This window comes from Anabrus simplex, chromosome 6, assembly GCF_040414725.1.
Source record: "Anabrus simplex isolate iqAnaSimp1 chromosome 6, ASM4041472v1, whole genome shotgun sequence".
Taxonomy (NCBI): Eukaryota; Metazoa; Arthropoda; class Insecta; order Orthoptera; family Tettigoniidae; genus Anabrus; species Anabrus simplex.
This window is the reverse complement of record NC_090270.1, coordinates 215,618,826-215,644,651: the sequence shown is the minus strand read 5'-3', so window position 1 is coordinate 215,644,651 and position 25,826 is coordinate 215,618,826. Positions and strand designations below refer to the sequence as shown.

At 39.3% G+C, this 25,826-nt stretch overlaps 1 protein-coding gene across 9 annotated transcripts in view; it reads right to left on the bottom strand.

Moving 5' to 3' along the window:
* The window catches only part of Psi (P-element somatic inhibitor), a 298,816-nt gene that overhangs the window by 249,722 nt on the left and 23,268 nt on the right, over nucleotides 1-25,826 (bottom strand). For 8 of the 9 annotated variants that reach the window (XR_010860573.2, XR_010860574.2, XM_067150191.2 and 5 more), the window contains exons 2-3: nucleotides 22,730-22,817; nucleotides 5,227-5,466 (exon numbers count right to left, since the gene is read on the bottom strand). Coding sequence is in view for 7 of the 9 variants with exons in the window: in XM_067150191.2 (XP_067006292.1) it covers nucleotides 5,227-5,466; nucleotides 22,730-22,817 (328 nt within the window). In the remaining 2 variants the exon portion in view is untranslated. Of the gene's footprint in view, nucleotides 1-5,226; nucleotides 5,467-20,722; nucleotides 20,837-22,729; nucleotides 22,818-25,826 lie in introns of those variants that run through there. The other variant, XM_067150195.2, reaches the window with a different exon arrangement.

The window sequence follows — 25,826 nt, the reverse complement described above, 5'->3', positions numbered from 1 at the left end:
ATCAACTTCAGGGTATCCTAAACAGGACGTATTTTATGAAGTTTGTCATAGTTTGGCTGGTCACGAGGTATTTCTGCAGCATTGCCATTAAAATGCAAATACCGTTTGAGTCTCATACATTATTAACATACAACTTTGGCAGGGGGGGAAAGCATAGAAATTCAAGAAAAAACAAGTGGCCTACAACTCCGACGAAACTACGCATAGAAACGAAGTTAACAGTGAACGAACAACAATCGTCCTGTAGGCAAGACAGGATGGAAAGTGCAACCAGAGAACAATAACAAACTCACTTTCATCCCGATTAATCGCCCCGAATTCCCAGCTGTATAAGCCACACTCACTGCTGTGGCGAGCGGGAAGCACGATGCATGAAGGCGCCGGATGAAACACTCACGAAATGAAGCATCAAATAAATACGCTTGAAAATGAGGTTTCGTAAACTACACAAGCAGATAAGAATTTATCCTAGAGGAAGAGTATTGGCCGTACTAGCCGTTATACTGGTCAAAAATAGGAAGAAGTAAAAATAAATAGGAAAATCGGAAGACAAGTAAAAAACCGGAAAGTTTCCAGGTAAATCGGAAGGGTTGGCAGGTATGCTGTGGACTAACAATTTTGAAATTACAGAAAACGCATGTCCCATACCGGAAACACTCGTAAAATACGGTTGTACCAGCCTGGAATAGAGCGTAACTAGTAACATCTGCGCTGATTCACCGAATTAGTGCAGTGGTAATTTCCTATCGACTGATAACACGTTGCCCAGCATTTGGAATGCCCGATTTCAAATTAGGAAGGCTGCTACGTGAGCAGTTGAAGCGAGATGGACGTTGGAAGTAGGGCGTGCGTCAAACACATGAACATTTCTTTTTCTCCACATTGGACACAAAAATAATGGGATGCGTAAATTATGCAAGGGCGTTGATTATGCGAGAAAATACGGTATGTGGTATTTAGGCAAGTGACTAATCAGAGAAATTCAAGCAGAATTTAATGAGAGAGAGTAATGCACAGGACCGGAAAGGTAGCTGTAGACTCAAATACAGCCAAAACTGGTTGTCCTAAAGAGGGCACATGTTGAAAAATGAAAAACTACGCTATTAAAATTTCAGGTTACGTTATCACACAAAAATAATTATACAAGAACCTAATTTTTCCGACCCTCATTAATCCAGACCGAAAATAATAAAGTTTTTTTTACTTAAATGTCTTAAATGTCAAGGATAGTTTAGGACGGGAATTGGAAGTAATTCGACCACGGTCTATCAAAGGAACCATCCTGGCATTCGCCTGGAATTGAGAATGGGAAACCGTGGACTCTTCTGATTTCCTTAACACATTTGCGGGCATTCCCAGATTCTCGGGCGTAGATGTGAATGACGTAAATGACTGGTTGAAAAATGACTATTACAGCCTATGGCATAATGACAGATGAATAAATTATTGCCTCTTGTTCCTCGGCAGATAATGACGAGAATGATGAATTCTAAAATGAAACTGGCACTCCATCAGAAAAAACAATGACTCATGGGAGGGGCAACAATGCAACGGGAGAAACTGATAGCCTATTTAGGATCCCAGACTGAAACCACACCGGAAGAACTGATGTTAGAAAAATGTCTTAGTAATCATCCTGTGTGCAAACACTATACATCTGTAAAACAGAAAAACCTCGCACATTATTTTAGTGCATAAAACAGTCGTAAATGCAAGAAAAGTGTTCTTATATTTTTTGTACAATTGAAAAAAGGTATTTACAATTTATGTTAATATATGATATAACATGTACCGTATTTGCTTCTTGTTTTCTTTCAGGATTATCCAGATTTTCGATAATCCGGATCACTTACGGTCCCACTTAATCCGGATAAATGAGGTTCTTGTGTACGATGAAAAAGAAATTAAACATGTTTAGAATTATAATTTATGAAATAAATAATACATTTTAAGAACACCAACATAGCAAATCAAGGAAAAATGTTCGAGACGCAACTATACACATCGCTTACAATTATGTTTCAAGTCACTGCAGGAATGTTCATCTGGGCGATTTGCACATATTTCATGTGTGGATTCGCATCCGCTTTCTCATTAAACCTTAATTTTTCATCATTTGTAAACTGTCTACCTTCTTTCTTCCCCACAAATGAATGTCCTGCAAACCACTATATGCGTAAGAACAGCAGGCCTAATGTATGTTGTTGCACAATTCACTTTCTATGTCTCGTCATCAGCCGTTGAGGCTGGTTGGCAGTTTGGCAGCAGCCCTCTGTTCTGCTTTCCTTTTAGGTTCGTAGTAAGAGGAACATCTCACGTCTTTGAATATTTGAGTCATGTACTCTGATCTTGGCCGTCCTCTATAATGCTTTCCCTCTATGGAACCCTGTATTATTTCCGTCAATAACTCGTCATGTCTAAGTGTATGGCCTATTACGTGGGTGCTTTGAAAAGTTCCTGGAATGAACTAGAATTATGTACCTTACCTCGGTGGAACTGCTTTTATTTTTCAACAGTCTCCCTGTAGGCTATTGCATTTGGTCCAGCAATGTTCCAATGCCTTGATCCCATCTCGAAAATGAGATTCCTCTAGGCCTGCAAGATACCTCTCCAATTCGGCTGTCGGTTCTTCCCTTGTAGAGAATCTCCGTCCACCGAGGAAAATTTTCAGCTTGGGGAATAGATGAAAGTCTGATGGCGCCAAATCAGGTGAATAAGGTGAATGTGGCAACAATTCGTACCCCAGTTCATGAAGTTCACAACACTTGTGTGCGGTGGAGCGTCCTGATGAAAGATGACCTTTTCCCTTGCCAAACCAGGCCTTGTTTTGCGTATCTTTTCCTGTAGTTGGTCTAGGTGGTTTGCATAGTATTGCCCCGTAATTGTTTGGCCAGTAGGAAGATAATCTATCAGCTGAATGCCTTTTGCATCCCAGAAAACTGAGGCCATGACATTTCTGGCTGAACGCAGTGCCATTGCTTTCTCTGGTGGTGGTGAATCGGCATGTTTCCACTGCTTTGACTGCTGTTTCGTCTCTGGGGTATAGTAGTGGACCCAAATTTCTTCCATAGTCACAAACCGGCGCAAAAAAAAATGTTGGTTGCGCTGAAAACTTTGTTCGGACATTTCAAATCTGGTGCGTTTATTGTCCAATGTCAAGAGCCACGGCACCCATCTTGCGGATATATTTTCATACCCAATTCTTCGGTTAAAATATAATATACCCGTTCGGAAGACATCCCTACAGCTTCAGCAATCTCCCGCACTTTCAGTCGACGATCTTCCATGACCATTTTATGCACATTTGCGATAAATTCTGGGGTCGTAACACTTTTTGGCCATCCACTACGCGGATCATCATCCAAGCTCTCCCGACCAAATTTAAACTCGCTGGTCCACTTGGCAACAGTTGAAAGTCAAGGAGCAGAGTCCCCCAGTGTACTGAAAGTCGGCATGAATTTCCTTTGCTTTCATACCTTTCTTTACAAAGTATTTGATCACTGCTCGAATCTCAGTTTTTTTCCATTGTCACAAATCACTACGCGGGAACAACAACAGTCGTCACTACCACACTCCTGCAGCTAGAGCACTGACGCGCCACATGTTCACTCACAAAGGATGTGTGATTATTGTGCGAGAACCTCGTTGCTCTAGCACTGACATCTAGCGGCGGTTCCGAGAACTTTTCAAACCGTCCTCGTAGATGATCCCACTGTGTTTTTGTGTCAATAAAACACCTCTTCATTAGTGACCAACGCTCCCTGCAGCTGTAGTCCGACATGCTAGGGCCATAAAATTAAGTTCTTTACCAAATCCTCACCCAAGCCAGTCGTCGCTGTAGTGATGGGTCGAATCAGTTCATTCGTATGAACTCCATTTATTTACGCTCTTTACTGTGAATCTTTCAAATGTAGCAAGTGCATTCATGATCTATTGGGGCCTGACGAAGCTGCTCACTATGTCATTCAGCAGAGACTTCGATCACAGAGTCTCGCTCAATAATCTTTCATAGTACTGTACTTAATATTATTACCAACGGATGGCAGAGCTATGTAATTATGGACACCCAATAACTTATCGCTTACAGCATGTAGATGATGGTTGATAGGGACATGGAAATGAAGAGAGAAACCTGTCTCATATAAAAAGGAAATGTGTTAGAACACAGCTGACAGGTAGGATGGGCCTGGGAGTTAAGACGTAATATCACTGAGAAAGGGAAGAGCGAGAGTGAGCAAGAGACAGACAAATCGAATGATATGAATATTACGTACTGTAAAGTGTTTGAACTACTAGTTCATGGAAATTGAGTGGTTAGTTCGTACTTCATAGGGAATGTGCTATCCAGGTTTCCTTAACATGTAGTTAATAGGACATGGACTGGGACTGTAAAATAACAACGTACTTTTCTGTGTCCCGTATTGGGCTAGAACATTCAAATGAGTAATATGTAGTAAAATATTAGTAGTGAATAACCCACCGCATATACCGTAAAACTAGATATTTTGGAAACTCGACACCCTATTTTATATTCATTTTATATTCAACACTGAACATATTTTAAATTCTTTCTACTATGTATTAGCTTGTCCATTTCGTTTAACATCAAGCACTGACCACAGCTTAAAGCCATCAATTAAGTTACCTACAATCAAATGACGTACTGTTCATTAAGTGAACTACGTTCAAATTTATTATTGTATTAAGAGTTTTAATTATTTCAGAAACATTTATATGATGAACTGTAAAGTTTATCTTCAATGCATCATCTTCCAACGTATTTTAGAATAACCTTCAACCAAGTACCTGGTAAATAGTAAGGTTCTGATATTGACTGAGGATGCCTCATAACTTGGCAAAACATGTCTCATATTTTAGCAATGTTTTAACTCATATGTTAACATTTTGCATTGTATTGAATATGTGGCAAAATAATAAATATTTTCTTGTATAAATTATAACTCTACACCCTCTCGGTCCACATTAGGTAAAGTTTGCAAGACACTAATCTATCAAAGTTAAATAGTAATAATTTCACACTTGCACTCCAATGCAACTGTAGTGAACTGATTTTTTTAAATTCCCCATTTTGATCTAAATCACCCCAGTTTAAGTTGCGTATGATTACTCGAATTTCAGAGCAATGCAGCCTTGTTAAAATCTTCAATTTGGCACTTAATTTATTCCAGCCTAGGTTTCTATGTGCAATATGCAATATATACTCACTCAATCCAACCATTTTATCAGGAACACGTATATCTTCAATCTGCACGGCGCCCGGCACCCCAAGCCCCTGAAGGCCGGCTGCCGCTGCCGCCGCCACTCGGGCTGCCACGGCTGCAGCTTGAACGGCTGCTGCTGCAGCTGCACTGTTCACAGCAGACCCAGTTGGAGAAGTGGCCTGCTGAGCGCGCAAAGCCGCCAGCTGGGGATCATTCACTGCCGCCACCTTCTTAGCGTCAGGCTCTGCAATAAAAAGACCGAACATAGTAGATATGTCTTCTCACAAATACATCAATTTCCATAACAGAATGAAGTTTCCAAGAGCCTGCAGGGATGCCGATGACTAATTCCTTCATCTCTGTATTTGCAGTGAGCACCTTTCACAGATATATACGACAACACAACATGACCTAACAAAGGTAACTTGAAAATGCTTAAAAATGAGAACAAGATAAAATGAACGTTCACAGGTCTTATCAAAATTAGTCATGTTCATTTCATCACTAGTCACATGAAAATGACAACTGCACAACCACGTTTATTCTGAAAAGAGATTTTTTAAATTAGACAATACACACGACCAGGACAGTGGTTCTCAATGGGTGTGCTACTAACTTTCCAAACCTTTGTGATATTGCTGGTGTCTTGATCCATTTGATTGTAGTTCCGAATGATAAGTTGGCAAATCAACTGAATCTACAAACCTGCCTTTTGGCGTACTTTAGTGTTTAATGTAGGCCAATGCTCAGATTGTGCTCCCCATGATTGAAGGAATGTCAAATTTTAGGCTGTTCAGTTGCAGGTCTATCAATCTTCTGCACCTATTAGAGACAGGTAAACTGTTTGCTATTTCCCATACTAAGTGTGGATGAAAGTGGTGGGACATTAAGAGAGAAGATGGCAAGATTGATGCAGCTAAAATGTTTTGCTGAAGACGAATGTTGAGAACTGCATAGACTGATCATTGCACGTTAAAGAGCAGTAAATTGAAAAGAGAATCTCAGGCCAAATTCGATACTGATGATTGTTGTTTAAAGGGGCCTAACATCAAGGTCATCGGCCCCTAATGGTACGAAATGAAATAACAAAAAGTACAAATTCACGCAGTGACCAAAATAAAATAAAAAATGCCATGAAGAATGAATAGATGGACATGAACGCAACAAAAAACAAACAAAAACAGTGGATCAGACATAAAAAAAGATCGTAAATAATAGTATTACTGACCAAGGGACCACTTATAAAGCACAATGATGCTCGATGTCTAAAGGGGTGCAAAATCCATGTCTAAGGCCCCACAGAATGGTACATGTCACGAGTAAAGTAGAACCATGGTATTTGTCATGTTGGGGTACTGATCAAAATTAGCGAAGACTCGCTGTGTTCCACACAAGATGGTACTACTCACAAGTATTGTACTTCGTACAGGGAACGCAGACCTATGGTGTTTCTCACACAATGGCGCCACTCACAGCCAACGCAAACCGATGAGGCTCCTAATCACGGGCGCCGGTATTCCCATGTGTTCCTCACATGGTGGGCACCAATCACCGGCAACGCAGACCGACGGTGTCGCTCATATGGCGGTACAACACACAGGCTACGTCCAGACCCGCGGTGTTGCTCACATTGGTACGACACACGGGTACTGGAAACCCCCACGCCAGCCTCTTTACTACGAATCACGAATACTGCTCGCAAGTACAGGCAACCCATGTGGTTACCCACAAGATGGTACGAAACAAAAGTAGTTTCATGGTTCTAATTCAATCATCACTTGGTCGCCTCTTACGACAGGCAGGCAATAACGTGGGTGTGTTCTACATGTGCGTCCCCCACCCGCAGGGGTAGTATGTTTTGTCCGCTAGAGCTATTTTATTTCCCTCAAGTCCGCCGGCAAGCCGGTTAGGACCCCGCTATCTGCCACCTAGGACGGGCCACGTGGGAGTATCCCCCCCCCCCCCAGGCCAAGTTCAGCTTCGTCAGCTGAAATACTTTGTCCTTACAATGAGGAGAGGACAAGAAATTATTTCGAGCTTATCAGGGAAAAACCAAGCGGCAGAGGCCACGAGGTAGGTTCGAACACACAAATTTTGGCTATCACAACACACAACTGTATCCTTGATTGTCCCTTTTTTTTTCAATTTATTTTTATTTCCTTTTACATACTGCATAGCAAAGGAAAACATTCGACACTCAACTATGCAGCAATCAAAGAAACGTTAACACACCTCAGATATTCAGTTATTTTTACTATAGTATCCCTGCATGCCATCCATTCCTGTAGCAACCTTGTACTAGTGATTACCTTTAATGCTTCAAGAATGAATTAGCAACTGCTAATCACCAACGTCCAATAAATATTTAACTAGTACAAATTTAAAGAACTTTTCATACACAACATACGTTGAGTATTCAGCACGAAAGCTGGTTTGATCCTCCACAGCTCCACCAACAGCTGTCATAGATAGCCTAGGTGTCACTGAAAAGGCACAATATAAACCAATAAAAGAAATGTTTGGTGATAGATGCATGTAGAAACCTTATTTCCCATAAACATGTTGCTGTTATAATTGTATTAAGGAGAAGACATGATTAGCTCAGTAGCTTAACGGCTTGCTTTCCACGCAGAAGACAGGTTCAAATCCCAGTCATCTGGGGTTGAGAATTTCATCCCAAAAATGACAAGGCTTAAGGAAGGGTAGCCGACCTTAAACAAATGGCCATGCTTGTTTAAACGGACATAACATCTAGGTCATCGGCCCCTAATGGTATGAGTGACTGCCATTCTACTTAGCAACTAATGCGTGTGTGTAAAGCAGAACAAAACTTGCCCACGGGCTTGAAAATATCACGTCAGTACTGTACTCTCAGAACATAATAGTCCTATCGTGAAGGAAAATCCAAAAATATGCATTGCAAAAACTGCAATGGCTAATTTCTTACCATTCGTATTTGACTCAGATTAGTAAGTGGTTATAGCAGTGACATTTGGGAATAGCTCCCCCTCTAGAGTTTCTCCATGTAAAACTGGAATGTGCCGGAGTTGTGGCGCGGCTCACGGTGGTTCAAGCACTTAGCGCGCCTGTTCAGTCAGTAGGAGATTCGGGTTTTAATCATGACTGTGGTCACAATTTTTGAAGTACACTCAGTAGATACACAATAGTAAGGGGTTAAAAGCGTAGCATTGTGATTCATTATTCGCACATGAGAAACACCTTAAATTGCATCAGTAGACTAAGAGCCATTCTTTCAAGAAAATCTATGTACTCCAAGTATAAAAATGTTGAAATTTGGTGAGAAGGTACAATCTATTATCCTACATCACCAGGAATACCATGTTTAGCAAAATTATGTTTGCTCAAATTTACACATAAACTTAAACGCGAATATCTCAAAACCGACTTTTCGCGCTTGGTCTAACGATGCATAACGGCATCCAACTGGTTCCAGCGACCCCACGAGTAACTGGGATAAGTTGAAGAAAATTCATTACAGAAGTAAGGCATGAAACAGTATTGCATTTTTCTTTACAAGTTGCTTTATGCCACACCGACACAGATAGGTCTTAAGGGGACGATGGGATAGGACAGGGCTATGGGTGGCAAGGAAGTGGCCTTAGGCACGGTATAGCCCCAGCATTTCCCTGGTGTGAAAATGGGAAACCACAGGAAACCATCTTCAGGGCTGCCGACAGTCGGCTTCGAAGTCTCCCGAACGCAAGCTCACAGCAGCTGGGGCGCCCTAACTGCACAGCCAACTCACTCGGTAAACAGCGCTGATGTAGCCATGAGAGGGAGTTAGAACTTATTTAGCAGCTCATTAAGCATTACATCAAATGATCGTAGAAAACCAGAGGATTAAATGCAAGCTCAAATTTGGAATTTGTGACTCAACCAACAAATACAAATCATTCAACAAAATATGATCAACATGAATATACACTAGGGAGCTGCATACAAGAAAACCAAATGTGTAAACATGTGGTAAATAAACCAGAAGAAATTATGCATACAATTGAAGGCATGCTCGCAAAAACGGTCTACCCTCAAAATTTTAAAAAATGTGAGTTACGTGCTGCTATCTATTGAGCAACATGAATAGTAACTATTCCTACATGCGCAAATATCAGCAGGGATCATTTAGGAAAATACAGTGGGTGAAAATTAGTGTTTATCCTGAGAGCCTTTGTCAGAATGCAAAAATGGGCTAACTCCTAGCCTATAGAGCAGAAATTAAGTGTACGAAACATTGCAGGCTTAGCACTAACATTGTGGTGTAGTGTGGTGGTGAACCGATGATTAAAACAACGAATTTGCCGAGAGCGGCTAACATAATGAACATTACATAAGAATTTTAATGTAATTTATTAATACAATCATTACTGAGAACACGATGTCTGATATGTGAATATGTACCTAGCTTTTGGATGTTTTTAGTCCAGACTGGAAGATTTAATATAAAAGAACAAATATTTAGTGCTAGGTCACACGTATTTGCCATGTGACAGACTTTGGCCTTATAGGCTCTGTGCGTATAGCACTGTGCTGCTGCGGGTGGACACTACAAGAACTACTTAGGTGCATCTTCATCAACAGTTCACCATAAGCTAGAATATGTGTGACGTTTACTTGCATTTATTCAATTATTTTACAGTGCTGTATTCAGATGATTATTTTTTAATGTCGCAACGTTCCAACAGAATGATGTGCTTGTTCTTGGCTGCATTAATACGTACTGTAATACAGAGCTCAACAGTTACAAACAAATTATTATAGCAAGGTTAAATTTCAAAGTAAGCTAGAATAGGCCATATGTTTTAAAGCACACACATCATACTGTAACAGATACATTGTATTCTATTATCATAGTCTTAATGATAGCCATAATAATAATAATAATAATAATAATAATAATAATAATAATAATAATTTCGTGTGGCTATTACTAGCCGATTGCAGCCCTTGTAAGGCAGACCCTCCGATGAGGGTGGGCGGCATCTGCCATGTATAGGTAACTGCGTGTTATTGTGGTGGAGGATAGTGTTATGTGTGGTGTGTGAGTTGCAGGGATGTTGGGGACATCACAAACACCCAGCCCCCGGGCCATTGGAATTAACCAATTAAGGTTAAAATCCTCGACCCGGCCGGGGATCGAACCCGGGACCCTCTGAACCGAAGGCCAGTACGCTGACCATTCAGCCAACGAGTCGGACATAATAATAATAATAATAATAATAATAATAATAATAATGAAGTTGGATGTCAACACCAACATCTACAAGCCCATGCAGAAGACAGTGGTCATTGCCACGACTGGAATTGTACGGAAATTTATGGGTTCAAATTCTACGTAAAACTGTAGTGTTAAGGTTTATAGTGCTTTGATTTCCTAAAATCTGTACAACTGCTTGAATATCATTACCATGAAAGTGTGCAAAATAAATAAGAACAACATACCCTCCTTTACTACAGACCACAATGTGAAATTTTATAGTATTCTGTAACAACCTCACGAAATGGTTTTAAAAAGGCAGCAGACAGATATAGGATAATTATAGAAATAGGCCTCCATTGCACAATATCAATAGTTCACAGAATTGCCGCATTTTACATACGTAAGGTTCTGTCCTCGCCCCGAGGTGGTGCAACTCTTTTCAAGCAACCCCTAATGAACATGAGCTGCACATACCCCCTCATGTCAATCTTAAATTTCTGTCGGTATCGGGGATCAAGCCGGGCCCCCGACGAAGGAAACTAGTAGCACTAACCGTTACATTACACAGGTGGTCGCTATCATATTATAAATACAGACACAATATTTTTTTAAATTACAATTTGTTTTACGTCGCACCGAAACAGATAGGTCTTATGGCGACTGTGGGATATGCAAGGTCTAGGAGTGGGAAGGAAGTGGCCGTGGCCTTAATTAAGGTACAAGCATTTTAGAATTAACGGTTATTCCAATTTTAGTATAGTCATTCATATTGTTAAACTATTAATGTGTTCATAAATTCCTATGTTTATATATTTTATTACTTTATTGTTAGAATTATAATTAAGCACAAATTTGTCAAAACTAATCAAATACGACAGGCCTTAACCTTGAGATGATTATATAGGCTGAGGATGCTTGAAATTCAAGCGAAACATGTCCCTATAAAACGTGTTGTAGCATTATGATCTAACAACATAAAACCAATTGTATTGAAAAGCATATTAAAGCTAATTCAATACGGGTCTAACCATGAGACTGGTTACATGTAACTGGTATGTTCTGAGCTGTCAGTGGAGAGATGGCGTGGAATGACATCATTAGACGAGCAAGTTTGAGTGGTGTCTTTAAAAGTAGGAAAGATCACAATATGAAGATAAAGTTGGAATTCAAGAGGACAAATTGGGGCATATATTCGTTTATAGGAAGGGGAGTTAGGGATTGGAATAACTTAAGGGAATTCTTCAGTAAATTTCCACTTTCTTTGCAATCATTTAAGAAAAAGCTAGAGAAACAACAGCTATAAGGAATCTGCCACCTGGGAGACTGCCCTAAACGCAGATCAGTAGTGATTGATTGATTAACTATAAATAGCAGCAAGAATATGATTACATTTCATAGGACTATTTGTTCTTTTACCAAGGCCTACCTCGCAACATTAACCTACGCTAACATGATATCGTATTAGAGATAGGGCAAATATATTTTTCTGAAGACAGCATTGTTGAATGTGTACATGAAAATTAATCTCGTTATCACCACAAATAATACATAAATTACTATGCTGCCTCTATCGTGAAACTGTAGTATCATATTTGCAGTTATTCGCTGTGTTGCTATTTCCTGGGAACAGTTTTTCTTGTAAATTTAATACTTGACCACTTTCCAGAAGTTCGGAATAATTTGGCCGATTGTTGTCGCATAAAATACTCTGAAATCCGACTTATTATTTAGTCGGTCAATGGAAACGCTGTGAAACGAGAGATATGTGCACGGTGATCGCATTAACTTACAATGTTCGCCACTCGCAGTGCAATGGTGCATTTTTTCCAGCAGCGCACGGAGCCTATAGAGAAGAAAGGGGCAAGTGTCATCATTTTACATTCCAGATCAACGGATGGAACATGTTAGGAAGACTAGGGTAAGGAGCCGTTTGCAGTGGTAAAGATGAAATATTTATCGCTGCTTCGCCTTCACTGGATAAAATAATGGAAAGAACAGTCTCTGATTTGAAGCAAAAGGTATTATTAAGCAAGATTACATGTTGTAAAATCAGTAAAGAGGACCCATTTAGGTTACTTTTTAAGTACATGTACTCTTCTATTGGAGAGTATGATCCTGTAGATCTCAAAAAGAAAGTACCTGGTAGACCATCATTCGGGTTTTTTTAACACCTACCATGCAAGTATGACAGATCCAGGCCTCTACTTCCAGCCAAAATCAAGGATATTTTAGACCTATCATATTACATACCCCCTGTGTATCAAGCATACTACAGAAATCTTGCTTCCAATGAATGTAGTCCTGTGCAAGAAGAGGATCCACTTTTACATTCCCGATTATGACTAGATCAAGGAACAGGATTAAGTCCAACCTCATTGCATTTGTTCATGAAGTATTATTTGTTTGTAACAACACTTTCCTTATCTTGTATAATGTATTGCCAGAATTATTTGTATTTCCTTTCCATTTATCACAAAGTCAGGTAGGTATGTTATAAAACTAACACATGTAAATTGAGTATACAACTTACCTTAAGTTCATTTAGCTACTGCATGGCTAGTCTGCAATCATGTGATACATATATTGATTCCCATAGGGAACCTGAAATATTTGTCCGAATGAGTAAATTTATAATACCAATACCAATAACACCAATAATAATGATGTCCAATAAAGGACCATTTACGTTCGTATTATAGTCTGCAATCAAGCAACTTAAAATTTCTATGAAAAGATTTTCCTGAATCTAAACTTTGATATGATGTGCAATACACCAGGTAAAATTAATGCAGTATGTTTCTTTTTGTTCCATTTACCAAATTTAAATTTTCTCCTTTCAAGCAAAGGGAGGGTTATGGCCGGTTTCTGGAATGACAGTTATCTGTAGATGCGTAGTCATCAGCGACTTAACATGGCGATACGTTTAGAACGAGTTTCCAAAACAGTTATCGGCTTCTTCACAGTTATCTGCGCAACGACTGGTAACTGCAGCTAGTGCTGTAGTTACCTCTATGTTAGAACTGATTCCATCATATACCGCTATGAGGAGCCACTCGTACTAGGTCTTATATTAGTTTCGTAAACATTAATAAGTGATAATGAACTGGTTATAATATATTTACAGTCATTCATTGTAGTTCTAACGTGCTTGGGTGTGCTGGAGTCGACATTATTTTGGTCAGTACATTTACTTCCACGTTATCACTGGCTTTTAGTCACTGATTCCACTTAAAAGGTGTCATCTGTTTAGGTTATAGTCTTCTCGGAGCATAACGCCTCTAATGTAGATGTATCTTGCAATACGTGAAATGAATCGTCAAATAAAATAGAACTCTAATCAAATGGATTTTCATCAAGCTGAAGTTGATCTTTCTGTGTACAGAAGAATTAATGTTAAGATCTCTTTCGTCAGGCTTTGATTCATGTGTCCCACCAACAGTTAGTTAACACCCAGTCTGAAATTATGGAATATTTACATTGGTATTAAATAATAAATATCTTAGGTACCGGTATGCATTTAATATTAGCCTGCTGAATAATAATAAATATCGATTTTTCATTGCTTTTATACGTTATGTTATTATATTCCTTAACCGGTGACGTGAAGTCTCATAGACTCCCAGTAAACATAAAACATCTGGACTTAATTAAAAATCTTGCAGGGAGCTGTAGGTTGTCTTATCTGTGTCAACACACTTCACACCCTAGGTCGGGGTTAGCTCGCTAGGGTCGATTGAAATTCTCAAGTGGACTTCACGTCAGCAGTTACGAGAGTATTTTTGTCAATGCATGTTGCGTGCTCAGTGTAAGTAAAATATCTCAAAATACTAATCCGTTGCAGTTATTATGAACTACAAATTCTCAATTCGAGGAGTACATTAGGGAACTACAGTAGTGATGAAAAATTGAGTGATATGGCTATTTCCTTTTGGCTGTTGGAGATCGCAGATTGTAATGCTTTCGTGTTCTCCAAGTTGTGCCACGAAAGCCAGGGAAAAAAATGGAATTCTTGAAGGGTTTGGTATCTGATCAGGTGAAATTACATGTCAAAGAAGAATGATAAATGAGCGAGTTCCCAGAGAAATACGAACGGGAATAAGCAACATTTTGTACGTAAGACTCGGCGTCGAGATACGGAAGAAAAACTGAAGAAACGGCAATCTTACCGTACATATCCAGCATCCTTGAAGAGAAAAACGGCATATGCGTGTTTTAAGCAGGAGTTTTCGGTTTGATTGCAATCAACAAAAAAATTCTGCAACAGTTGCAGCGGGAACAAATGGATATCGCACCAATCATGTACAGAACTTCAGTGCCGGAATGATAGGTTCCAAAGTGTGCTGCACGTTTTCATTTATGGATTTTTTCCGTTTACACTTGTGTTCTGGATCAGTGAAAAGTGATCTGTTTGCAAATTGCTGTGCATTTTTATAATTTTACTGACGACAACGATCAAGGTGCAATTTAGATGATGACTGCGTACTGCGAATAAGAAAGTTTTTTTTTTTGCTAGGGGCTTTACGTCGCACCGACACAGATAGGTCTTATGGCGATGATGGGATAGGAAAGGCCTAGGAATTGGAAGGAAGCGGCCGTGGCCTTAATTAAGGTACAGCCCCAGCATTTGCCTGGTGTGAAAATGTGAAACCACGGAAAACCATCTTCAGGGCTGCCGATAGTGGGATTCGAACCTACTATCTACCGGATGCAAGCTCACAGCCGAGCGCCTCTACGAATAAGAAAGAATGGGAAATATATATGTTTGCATTATTTGATCGTACATACTATATACAGTAGAACCTCGATAATTCGAAATCTGTTAATTCACAATCCCGCCTAATTCGAAGTAGCTCTTGTTCCCGGAAACATGAGATACAGTTTTGCATGTTATTTCAATTGTTTAATTCGAAATATGGATAATTCGTAATTCGAAGTACAATGTCGGCCCCATTACCGAAATTCAGACTTTTAATTCGAAACTGCCTTTACATTTGAAAACAATAGTATGTTACAGAGTAATTTCAACTCGAAATTTATCCGCTCCTCGTCATAGTAGAACGCACGTTCCGGAACGTGGAGGCGTAGCTTTCCGCACTTACACTCACTTCGGAGGGTCTACAGTGCGCTTCATGATTGCTAACTTGAATTAAATATGAATTGACGCCGTAATATCACGCAACATGCAGTGTGCGGGGAAAACAGAATCCGCGAACACTGGCGATGCCGACAGTTGACGAAAAACGTGACAAATATAATAAATTCGTAGGCACCAAACAATATTGGCATTGCCGGTGAAACTGCATTGGTTTATTTTAATTCGAGCCCAAACGGTCTTATGGTTTTAAAGGAGAAATTGCCAGCCGGGAAATCGTACAGTGTGAGGGATGGGGGTCATAGTAGTGCATTGCAATGCACATGGAAGCGAGATACTTTATCCCCTCGTCATAGGAAACTTCGATAAGCCACAATGTTTTAAGAGCGTCGGGCACTTTCCATGCCAGTACAAAGCATCTATAATAAAAATGCAAACAGTAAAGAAATCCAAAAAATAATGCATTTGCACAGGGGAACCGGCATAATTTATCCTCGTCTTTGAATTGTGTGATTTTTTTCTTTCGTTGCGTGAGGTTATGTTTGTCAGTGATTTATCGAAGTGAATTATTTGAACATTGTAAATGCACCTTGTTGGATACATTTCGGAAATAGATTTTTTCCATGGCATTTGAAAGGTTTAAACTATAAATCGAGGTGATTGCAGGTATTAATAGGTCTTAGAATACTTCGTGACGCGGCAAGTGTTTACATTTCTGAAGTACGAGAGAAGTGCCATGGCGGGAAATCGTACAAGGATAGTCATAGGAAAGTTCGATTTTAAGGGCATCGGGTACTTTCTGTGTAAATACAACGCATCTAAAATGCATACACTATAGTAATCCAATTAATAAAGCACTTGCACATGGGAGCGAGCATAGATTTCTCCTCGTCTTTGAATCGTGCTTTTTTTTCTTTCTTTCGTTGCGTGAGGTTATGTTTACCAGTGAGATATCCGAGTGCATTATTTGAATACTGTAAATGCACCTTCTTGAGTACATTTTGGAAATAGTTCTTTTTTCATGGCATTTGAAAGGTATAAACTGTGAATCAAGGTTAAATGCATGCAGTAACGGGCCTTAGAAAATTTTGTTAACGCGGCAAGGATTGGTACTTCTGAATTGCGAATTGGCGGTTAATTCGAAATCACGTAATTCGAAGTCCGATTTTTTAGTCCCAACGACTTCGAATTAACGAGGTTTTACTGTATTCATATTATGAGAGATTATTACATGCTAATCAGATTGAGATGACTGTACATATATGCTAACCATTTTTCATTGCAGAACACTTCTGCTAGTGAAAGTAACTAGATATTACCAAAATAACCCTAAAATCATTTGCGTAGAAACATCTATTGGAGGACAACAGATACTAAACATGACGATAACTGCACTGTTTATTACCAGGGCTTATAAATCTGGATTTAAGTTTCCAGAAACTCATTAAAGTTAACAGCGCAGTTAAAGTTACAAGCGCATTTAGGTAACTCGCAGGTAACTGTGGTGTACCAGAAACCGGCCATTAGACCGTTTTTGCGAGCATGTCTTCAATTATACGACATGAGCCTAACATTTGCCTGATTTGGAAAGAAGGAAATAATGGGACACCATTCACGAGGGAGTGATGTAGATTCCACCCTTCATCGAGGTGTGTTAACCCGTATGCACCCACACGCCCTGTGCACTGACATTGTTAGGAATCCAACTTTTTAGTATGCAACCTTGGTGTTATAAGCTTTCGGTTAAAACAGTATAGTGGGTGATCGACTGCACGTATTAACACAGGACCTGTTTTATATTCCACACTATTGCTCACAACACAAAAAACAGAATACAGAAATATAACATAAAATATCCCTTTGAAAATTTAAATTTTTCATTAACACTTTCAGCCCCATGTGTATCAAATTGATACACCATTAAACCCAGCCAGAAAGTCAGTAAATTAACCCACAGCCCAAAGCTTACTATTGCATGAACTCTTTATTCTGGTGGCCTACGGATGTTTTAAAACAAAAACATTTTCCCATCTTCAACTCTCCTGAATAAGGTGAGAGTCAATAAGATGCATATGGGCTATGAGTAAGTTATGTATACATTTGTGTGCATCAGTTTGATACACACACAAATACGTTTAAAAATATTATTTGCTTATTTCTTGTTATTTCAAACACTTTCATACAGTTTTGGACATTGTTTTATGTTACTAGGGTCAGATTAAGTTAACATTAGAATAGGCTAGATTAGAAGACGTGAATTTGAAATTTTATAAGTGAACACAGGAATCAGCTGATTTATTTTACATTTTACTAAAAGCAACTTTTTACTTTGAGCTACTTTGTTACATATCTGTTTCTTGAAAACAACAGTCCATTCACAAATATTTAATAAATTCTGGGCAACCAAAGCACATTGTTCTTACTTGACAGCATCCCTTAGCAGCTAGTTTCCTCCCCTTACATGCTGATAAAAGTTGGTAGCAAGAAGTGCATCTACCTCTCGGCCTATCTTCAATGGTTCTGAGTTTGTGGTTCTTCAGTAGGTCGTCTTTCTCATAGTCGTGAAGGCGTTCCAAAAGCAGGTAAGTTACAAGGTCTTCTCGGAATGATACAAAGACTTCTGGTGCAAAAACAGTAGACTTATAAACTGCATGTGCATGAACAAGAGCTGTATTAGTCAAGAGCTCAACCATAATTTTTCTGTACCATTTTACACCTCGACGTACAGATGTACCATAAGATGCTAGCTGATCTGAAACTGAATGATTTTCCTCCATTGTATTGCAAAATTGTGAATGGTTTCCTTGTAACACCTTGTTTGGTAGTACTTTCAGACAGTTCAGGAACATGTTTTGTTGTTAAGAACCACATTACTTTTGTCTTTCCATTTTCCCATTATTACTCATATGCTGCTTTCCTTGACAATCATCTGTCCTCTGTGAAGTGTTTTTTTCTCAACTGTTTTAGAGTTCATTTTTCTTTTCTCACGAAGTGTTCCAACTAGATACGCCTGTTAATCATTTAGCTGGTGGGCCAGTGGGACACTCGTATAAAAATTGTCACTGTATAAAGTACGTCCTTCTCCTAATATTAGATGCAGTAATTCCATCAGTGTATTAGCAGAAGCTAACTGACCACGTGGGAAGTTTCCTTTTCCAGCATGTAATTTCAAGTGCCAGGTGTACCCACCTTTCAAAGATAAATTGTGTAACTTCATCCCATACGGATGAATTTTGTTTGGGATGTATTGGCGAAATTTGACCCTACCACGGAAGGGAATCATTGACTCATGAATACACATTTCCTCCTGTGGGTTCATAGCATTTTGAAATTTAGCATTTAGTGCACTGACCAGCGGTCTTATTTTTGTCAATCGGTCATTTGGTAGGGCAATCTCGTTGTTGGAAATGTGTAAGTAACTACGAATCATAGCTTTGGATAATATACTGGTGTAAATTGCATTTTTGGTCCAATAGTTCCTAGTTTAGGTTTCTTATCTAGACCCATCCATAACACTAAACCTAAAAAAGTTAGCATGTCATGCCTTGTACCATCATACCACTTTTCTAAAACAGAACTTTTTTTCTCCTCAACAATACTTAGCTCAGCATACCTATTAGTTTCATTGATCAACAGATCTAAAATGTCGATATCAACAAACAGAGATTAAATTCAGAAGGCGAATTTGTGGACAGTTCATTATTAGCAGTCTCTGATACACCTTCTGGCTTTCTAGGAGCTATTCAAGTTACCTTCAACATTCTGCCAAATTATGACTTCACTTCTTTTGTTATCAATATTTTGTCATCATTTTTCAAAAGGAAACTCTTGGTTCTATTCCTCCTCTTGTAATACATCCACGTCATTGAGGTTAGGTTGGTCCATCACAAAATTATCACCGTCACTACTGTCGAAATCAAGGTCTGCCAAGTGCACTGTCGGATCTTCCGAGTCACTCATTTCTACTACCGCTACTGTCTGAATCCATTTTTATTTAGTCTCATATCTCATCGGAATCCATATTCCTGCAATAACACAGCAGCACTGGAGTAAACAATATAATGGAGGCAAGACTGGCAGACAAGAAAAGGCTATGCAGTGCTGCCAACCCTCGACCAATATATGACCCAGCACTGTCCTGTGGTCCCAGAGCCCCAGGGAGAAGAAGACACTATGCTATTTCAATATACATGTGAATCTGAAAGCCTCACACTTTGACGAATAAGGCCATGTCATGGGTGTCAATATGATGCATATGGGGCTGAGCACCTAACTTGGTGTGTATCAGAATTATTCACGTGGGGCTGAGCACGCGCTAATTAAAACATCGTGGGCTGGGAGGAAATGTGCTTTCCATACCTGTGGGGCTGAAAGTGTTCTCTTTCCTCAGAAGTTCTTTAGTGTGTGGTATGGCTTTAATTATACGACATGAGCCTAACATTTTCCTGATTTGGAAATAAGTAAATAATAGGAAACCATTCAAGAGATTCAAATGATGAGATTCGAGCCTACTGTCTCCTAAATTCGAACTTACAGCCGTATGTCTCGCTCTGTATGTTATTATTGTTATGAAGATTCAGTCTGAAGATCAGTGGTAAAGTGTTCGCATCTAGGTATCAAGATCATAGGTTCAAATCCGGCAGTCTTAATCCAATCTTGAGGGGCGGTAGGAAGTCCATTCGGAATTCCATGTTGTACGATATTACTACGGGAAAGATCTCTGGTGATACATTTAGTGTTCATTCATGCACAGGATCACTAATAACTCCTTTCTCACTGTCACTGCTGAAATCAGAGCCTAAAACATCAAGTAAGCTTTGAATTTCGCTATTACTAAGCATTTCGCACAAGCAAGCAACTTCCTTCTCAGCCATCTGGTCAAAAACAGAATCGAGATTTCTCGATCGATATTTTAATCAATTCTCTTTGCCAAAGAAGCATACCAGAGCACTCTGGTGACACTTTGAGACATCAACAACAGATTTCAATTATAAATGTTTCCAGAAAAAGCCAACAGATATCACAAACATCTCCAATATGCAACATTGCACCCCGGCTTATCAAGCAGCTTGTGAAGTGCTGGTCCAGCCGCTCAAGCGCGCATCAGTCCTCTGTTTCTCCCCACAATTACTAAAAACATATGAACTTCCAGTATTAAACTGGCATAATTCGGTTTTAAAAATAGCTCACCCACTCCCAACACATGGTACAGTGGCAACCACACAAAATGCTGCACATCATCGTACAATCCACTGGTCATATTGCATAGCATGGAAAACCATTCTGAACACCTGATAAGCAGCAATAAACTAACACTGACTAGTTAACTTATCAAGAAGAGATAACAAATTGAGATTATTCATAACCAATGAAAAGGAACAGATAAGATAAACTAAATATCGACAAAGAAATCAGCACAATTTATCTAAGATGGGTTTTTAACATACAAGGAGTTGTCTGAAATATGAAAATTACCATGCTTACAATAGGCCATTTGAACTGCCCTGGATTTAAAAATGCAGAGGTTGACAAACTCTCTTTCAGAGAAAGAATAAGTGTGCCAATAAAAAATAAACTTGACTTTTAGATTTAAGCACCACTGAATGTTAGTTGACCACCCTAGTATTTTATCTCTCAAAACTCTACCATTTAATCAACAAGGTTATGCCATAATTCACGTACCGTATTTCACCCCATATCCGCCGCACTTTTCATACCAAAATTTTATGATAGATTGTAGGGTGCGACCATTATGCAAAGAATTTTTAATATCAATTTTTGTACCACTCAAAAAGCAATTTTGTAACAAAATTGCATTTGATACAAGTGTAATGTGCAGGTAATACATATACACATCGAAATAATTAATATAGTCCAAATCAAACGTATAAATAAAGAGATATACTCGTATACGTACGAAGCATCAGTATGATTCGAGAACTGGAAAAACATTCCAAAGAAAAGTAGCACGATTTGTAGTTTGACAACGGGGTCACGAGACAACGCACAATTTATTCAACAGTGATGAGTTCTCATTTGAAATACATAAGGCTGTAAGTTATCGCTCGTCAGCACGTCGCTGGGAAATGCCAGCACTGCACCACACCACACACTTGTCTACTAGTACAGCCCTCATAGCCTTGCAACCAGGTGTACCCTAGTATCAGAATGCGCAGGCAAACAGCGGCAAAATGAGTCACTGAGAATCTAATTCAAGAAAAAAAAATCATTTGTTCTTGTCACTGGTAAAATTGAAATGTGTGTTCATTTTTCATTAACTGTCATGTAATCACCTGCCATGGGCCACATTCTTGTGGTCTGCTATAGTACATAACCTTGGGAAATTTACGAGTACGTACACCTCTGCTTGCAACTCTTGTAGTTCACCACAAGTAGGCCTCTCGATGTCCTGACGGTTTATTAGCTATTCCCATGGAAGTATCAAATGATCTGGAATGTACAGACGTATGTGTTCGTGAGATACGCGATTACTGTACTGTAGAACTGCGTGGGTGAAAATCTAAGTTTCATCTTGTCTTTCGGCCTGTTCATAGAAATATTTAGTTGATTAATGCAATAATTCTGAACAGTTACCGGCAGTAATTTACACAGCAACACATTAATGTGTGAAGCATTTATTTGTGATCATGGACAATTACCATAACTATTCTGCAGTCTTCAATCTAAACTTGATTTTCTTCACTGAACAGTACGGAAACAGATCTCGAAAAACATTTTTTTTTCGCGAATGACAAGTTGGTGCATAACTGGCAGAAATTAAAAGTCAAGCTAATCTATACACACATTGGTCAGCTGGAGCGGGAGCTCCATCTTACGACGTCCAGTGATCACAGCTGATCAACATGGCGGGATCCCGATCCTCTGACGTATCTGCATTGTCAATGGCAATGTATTCAATTTACTTCAGAGTTGTTTCCAAAGAGTTCCTGACCAGTCAAATGGAAGCAGGATTTACATCATCACACGTTTACAAGGCTTTCTAAACTGCAAGCCACATTTTGAGCAGACAGAACCAGAAGATCGGGTGTAGGCCATGGGAATACGGAGGTAAGAGGGGCTGCGTCTCCGAGGTAGACTTCATATGTAACAATATGGCAACTTTTTACTCCCAACTCAAAAGACTGTCCAAATCATTCAATATGGGTCTAGTATGCGATGGGTTGCAACGATAATTACCTGAACTATCCGTACCTGACCCTTCTTCCAAAGGTCTCTTTTGTCCGACACTTTCAGTAGATCCAGTAGGGTTGATCTTGGCTGCGATCTGGAAGGAATAAGAAAACATACAATTCAGACTGGAATCAAAACTGAAGATATCCATGCCTTGAAATAATTTTATCATTCAGAGAAATCTGACGAAGACAAATTTGTTTGAAATGGCACCCCGTATACACTGGTTTTCAACAAGATGTCTCAAGAATACTCCATTAAGTCATCTAAGCATAATTTAAGCTGCAGAAAAAATAAGCAGTGGAATGGGCAATCAAAACAATCATTCAGAATACGCTTGATTATAGACAATAGATCATGTATGTTCAGTCCGTCAGCGATTCCGCTGGTGGGATCCTCAACAGCTCTGCCATCAGCTGTCATAGATGGCCTAGGCATCACTGAAGAGGCGCACTAGGGAAATGAGGAGTGAGGTAGTTTCCCGTTGCTTTCCTCACCGAGCCAGATTTGCTATTACCAGGGGTCGAAAAATACCGGGCGCCCAGTCGCCATGGCGCCTGAAACTTTATCTGGCGCATGAATTTTGAAATTTGGTTTTGAAAAATTATTTTCCGAAATCCGGAGTTCCTTTACATGTACGTCCCCACCACTTCGTAAAGTAAAAAGTTGTAACATGGTGTTTCTCGTGTTTACTGTAGCTCATATATTCTAATATCTGCAATAAACATTTTCACTGCTTTTGGCAGTCTTAGAATTCTGTAATTGGCGCTTCGTACTTTGGAACTTGACGTTTCAGTTCTGCGCGAGAGCTGCCTCGCGATCATGAGAGACATCGCTGTAACCCGTCAAACAAGTAGCTTTTGATGTGGACATATCGAGAAAGGCAGAGAACTACTACATTGAATAATTCCACGAACATCACATTACCGCCATCGTTCCCGTGACTAGCCGACTTCCGTCTAGCGACACACTCAGGAGCCGTCTCGGCTATATTCGTTGTTACTCGGCTCATAGAGCCGAAAGCATCGTGTCGTCACTAGTTCCGCTCACCTTTGATTATTTGAGAATCTGTATCATTGAATTATAAAAGAGCCATGAATAACTTCGTTGCCCAGTATGTTCTACCGGTACATCCTTTAATTATTGACAGACTAGACTTTCTTTCCTTTCTTGTAGTGTATGCTTTCCCGAAGATCCCGCGCAACAATATGCTTTCTCTCAACTAGCTTGCGGCAGTCAGATGAATTTTGTTAAAACGAGGACTTTATTTCATTTTTGAGAATTCTTGAGTGAAATTATTAATGAAGCTAGTGTATTATTTAATTCCAAAGTAGTCATGAATAACTTGGTGTGCTCAACATGTGTTGTACATGCTTTAATTATAGAAAATTGAATCGTCATTTTAAGATGAAACATTCAAGTGAAGCAGTGATATTTACATGTAACTTCTGCATCTACAATATTATATGGGCTTCCACCATAACGATATGATAATGTGAATATTTGTAACATTTATAATAATATTAGCCACTTATTTTCTGTTTAGGATGTTAGAAATGATGCATGTGTACGAAGTAGCATTAAAACTGATAATAAACTGGGCACGCAGTAACATTGTCAACGTGAGCCTACAGTATAGTAGCATTGTCAGCGTGAAAATACAGTATATTATGTTCACAATACTCCTTAATATTCTGAGCTCGAGGAAAGTTAAAAACCTTAGTTTCGAAAAGGGCAAGCAAAGGGAGGGTGTGTGTAAATATCCTGCCACGACGACAATGCGCGATTTTAGCCGATGGCGGCTCCTGAATGTCAGGCGCTAGAACAAAAGTGACTAGAATAGCCAACCTAGCCGTTCCTAAATTATTGCCGCCAAAGCAGTGCTGATAAATTTCCATGGAATTCATTCTTTGCATTTAAAACATACAGAATGAAGATTTATCAATTCTTGTATTTTCACTGAACATTATTTTCACTTTTAATTTAATTACAGCATATTTGTATTGAACAGTTTGCACTTTAGAAAATAATACGGTTGTTTTCATTCCTGTGTGGCGGTGAAAAATTGGCAGCGTTGCATCAGACATCGAAGCCCGCGAACTCATAAGCCATTTAACTCTGGTGATTTATTGTAGTCTATTACGTGTGTTGCATTTCTGTGTTATATTTCAGAAAATTGGCAAAATGAAACGAACAAAGCCGCACAAATTCACTGATGCGAGTAAAAAACAGTGTACTCTTTCAGATTTCAAATGTAACACAAAGTGATACAGAAGCGAGTAAATGTGAGAAAACACTTCATGGAAGTGCCAAAAACATGATAAGTCAAACATTAAAAATAAGTCGAAATTTCAGTCAGGCAAACGGAAATTTCAGCAATCGTGGCTTGAATTACTACCGTGGCTGCACTATGAAGAAGGAATTGCGAAGTGTGAATTATGCAGTAAATTTCCTAGAATTGCCGACCAAAATTCTAAAGTTGTATCCGGATTTTCAGGACCATTTAAACTGGAAACTTAAAAAACACAAAAAATCCTATCCTCACTCGAAGTGTCAGGAGGCTGAAAGTTTCAAGAAAAATACCGAATGTGCACCTTTAGCTAAGTGTGTAATGAAAAGAGTTGGCCGTGCGCGTAGAGGCGCGCGGCTGTGAACTTGCATCCGGGAGATAGTAGGTTCGAATCCCACTATCGGCAGCCCTGAAAATGGTTTTCCGTGGTTTCCCATTTTCACACCAGGCAAATGCTGGGGCTGTACCTTAATTAAGGCCACGGCCGCTTCCTTCCAACTCCTAGGCCTTCCTATCCCATCGTCGCCATAAGACCTATCTGTGTCGGTGCGACGTAAAGCCCCTAGCAAAAAAGGATGCTAATATGTAACAGCATATGAACGCATTGTTCATGGCATCTTACCATATTGCAAAAAATAACAGACCCTACACTGATTTTGAAAGTTTGGTTTCATTGTTGAGCAAGTTGAATGTTACTGATTCTGAGAAGTATGTGAATGATAAACAATGCAGAGAATTTATTTCATACATTGCCTCAGATCTTCGTGAAGATTTGGTATGTGAAATTAAGGAAAGTTCATATGTCACTATCTT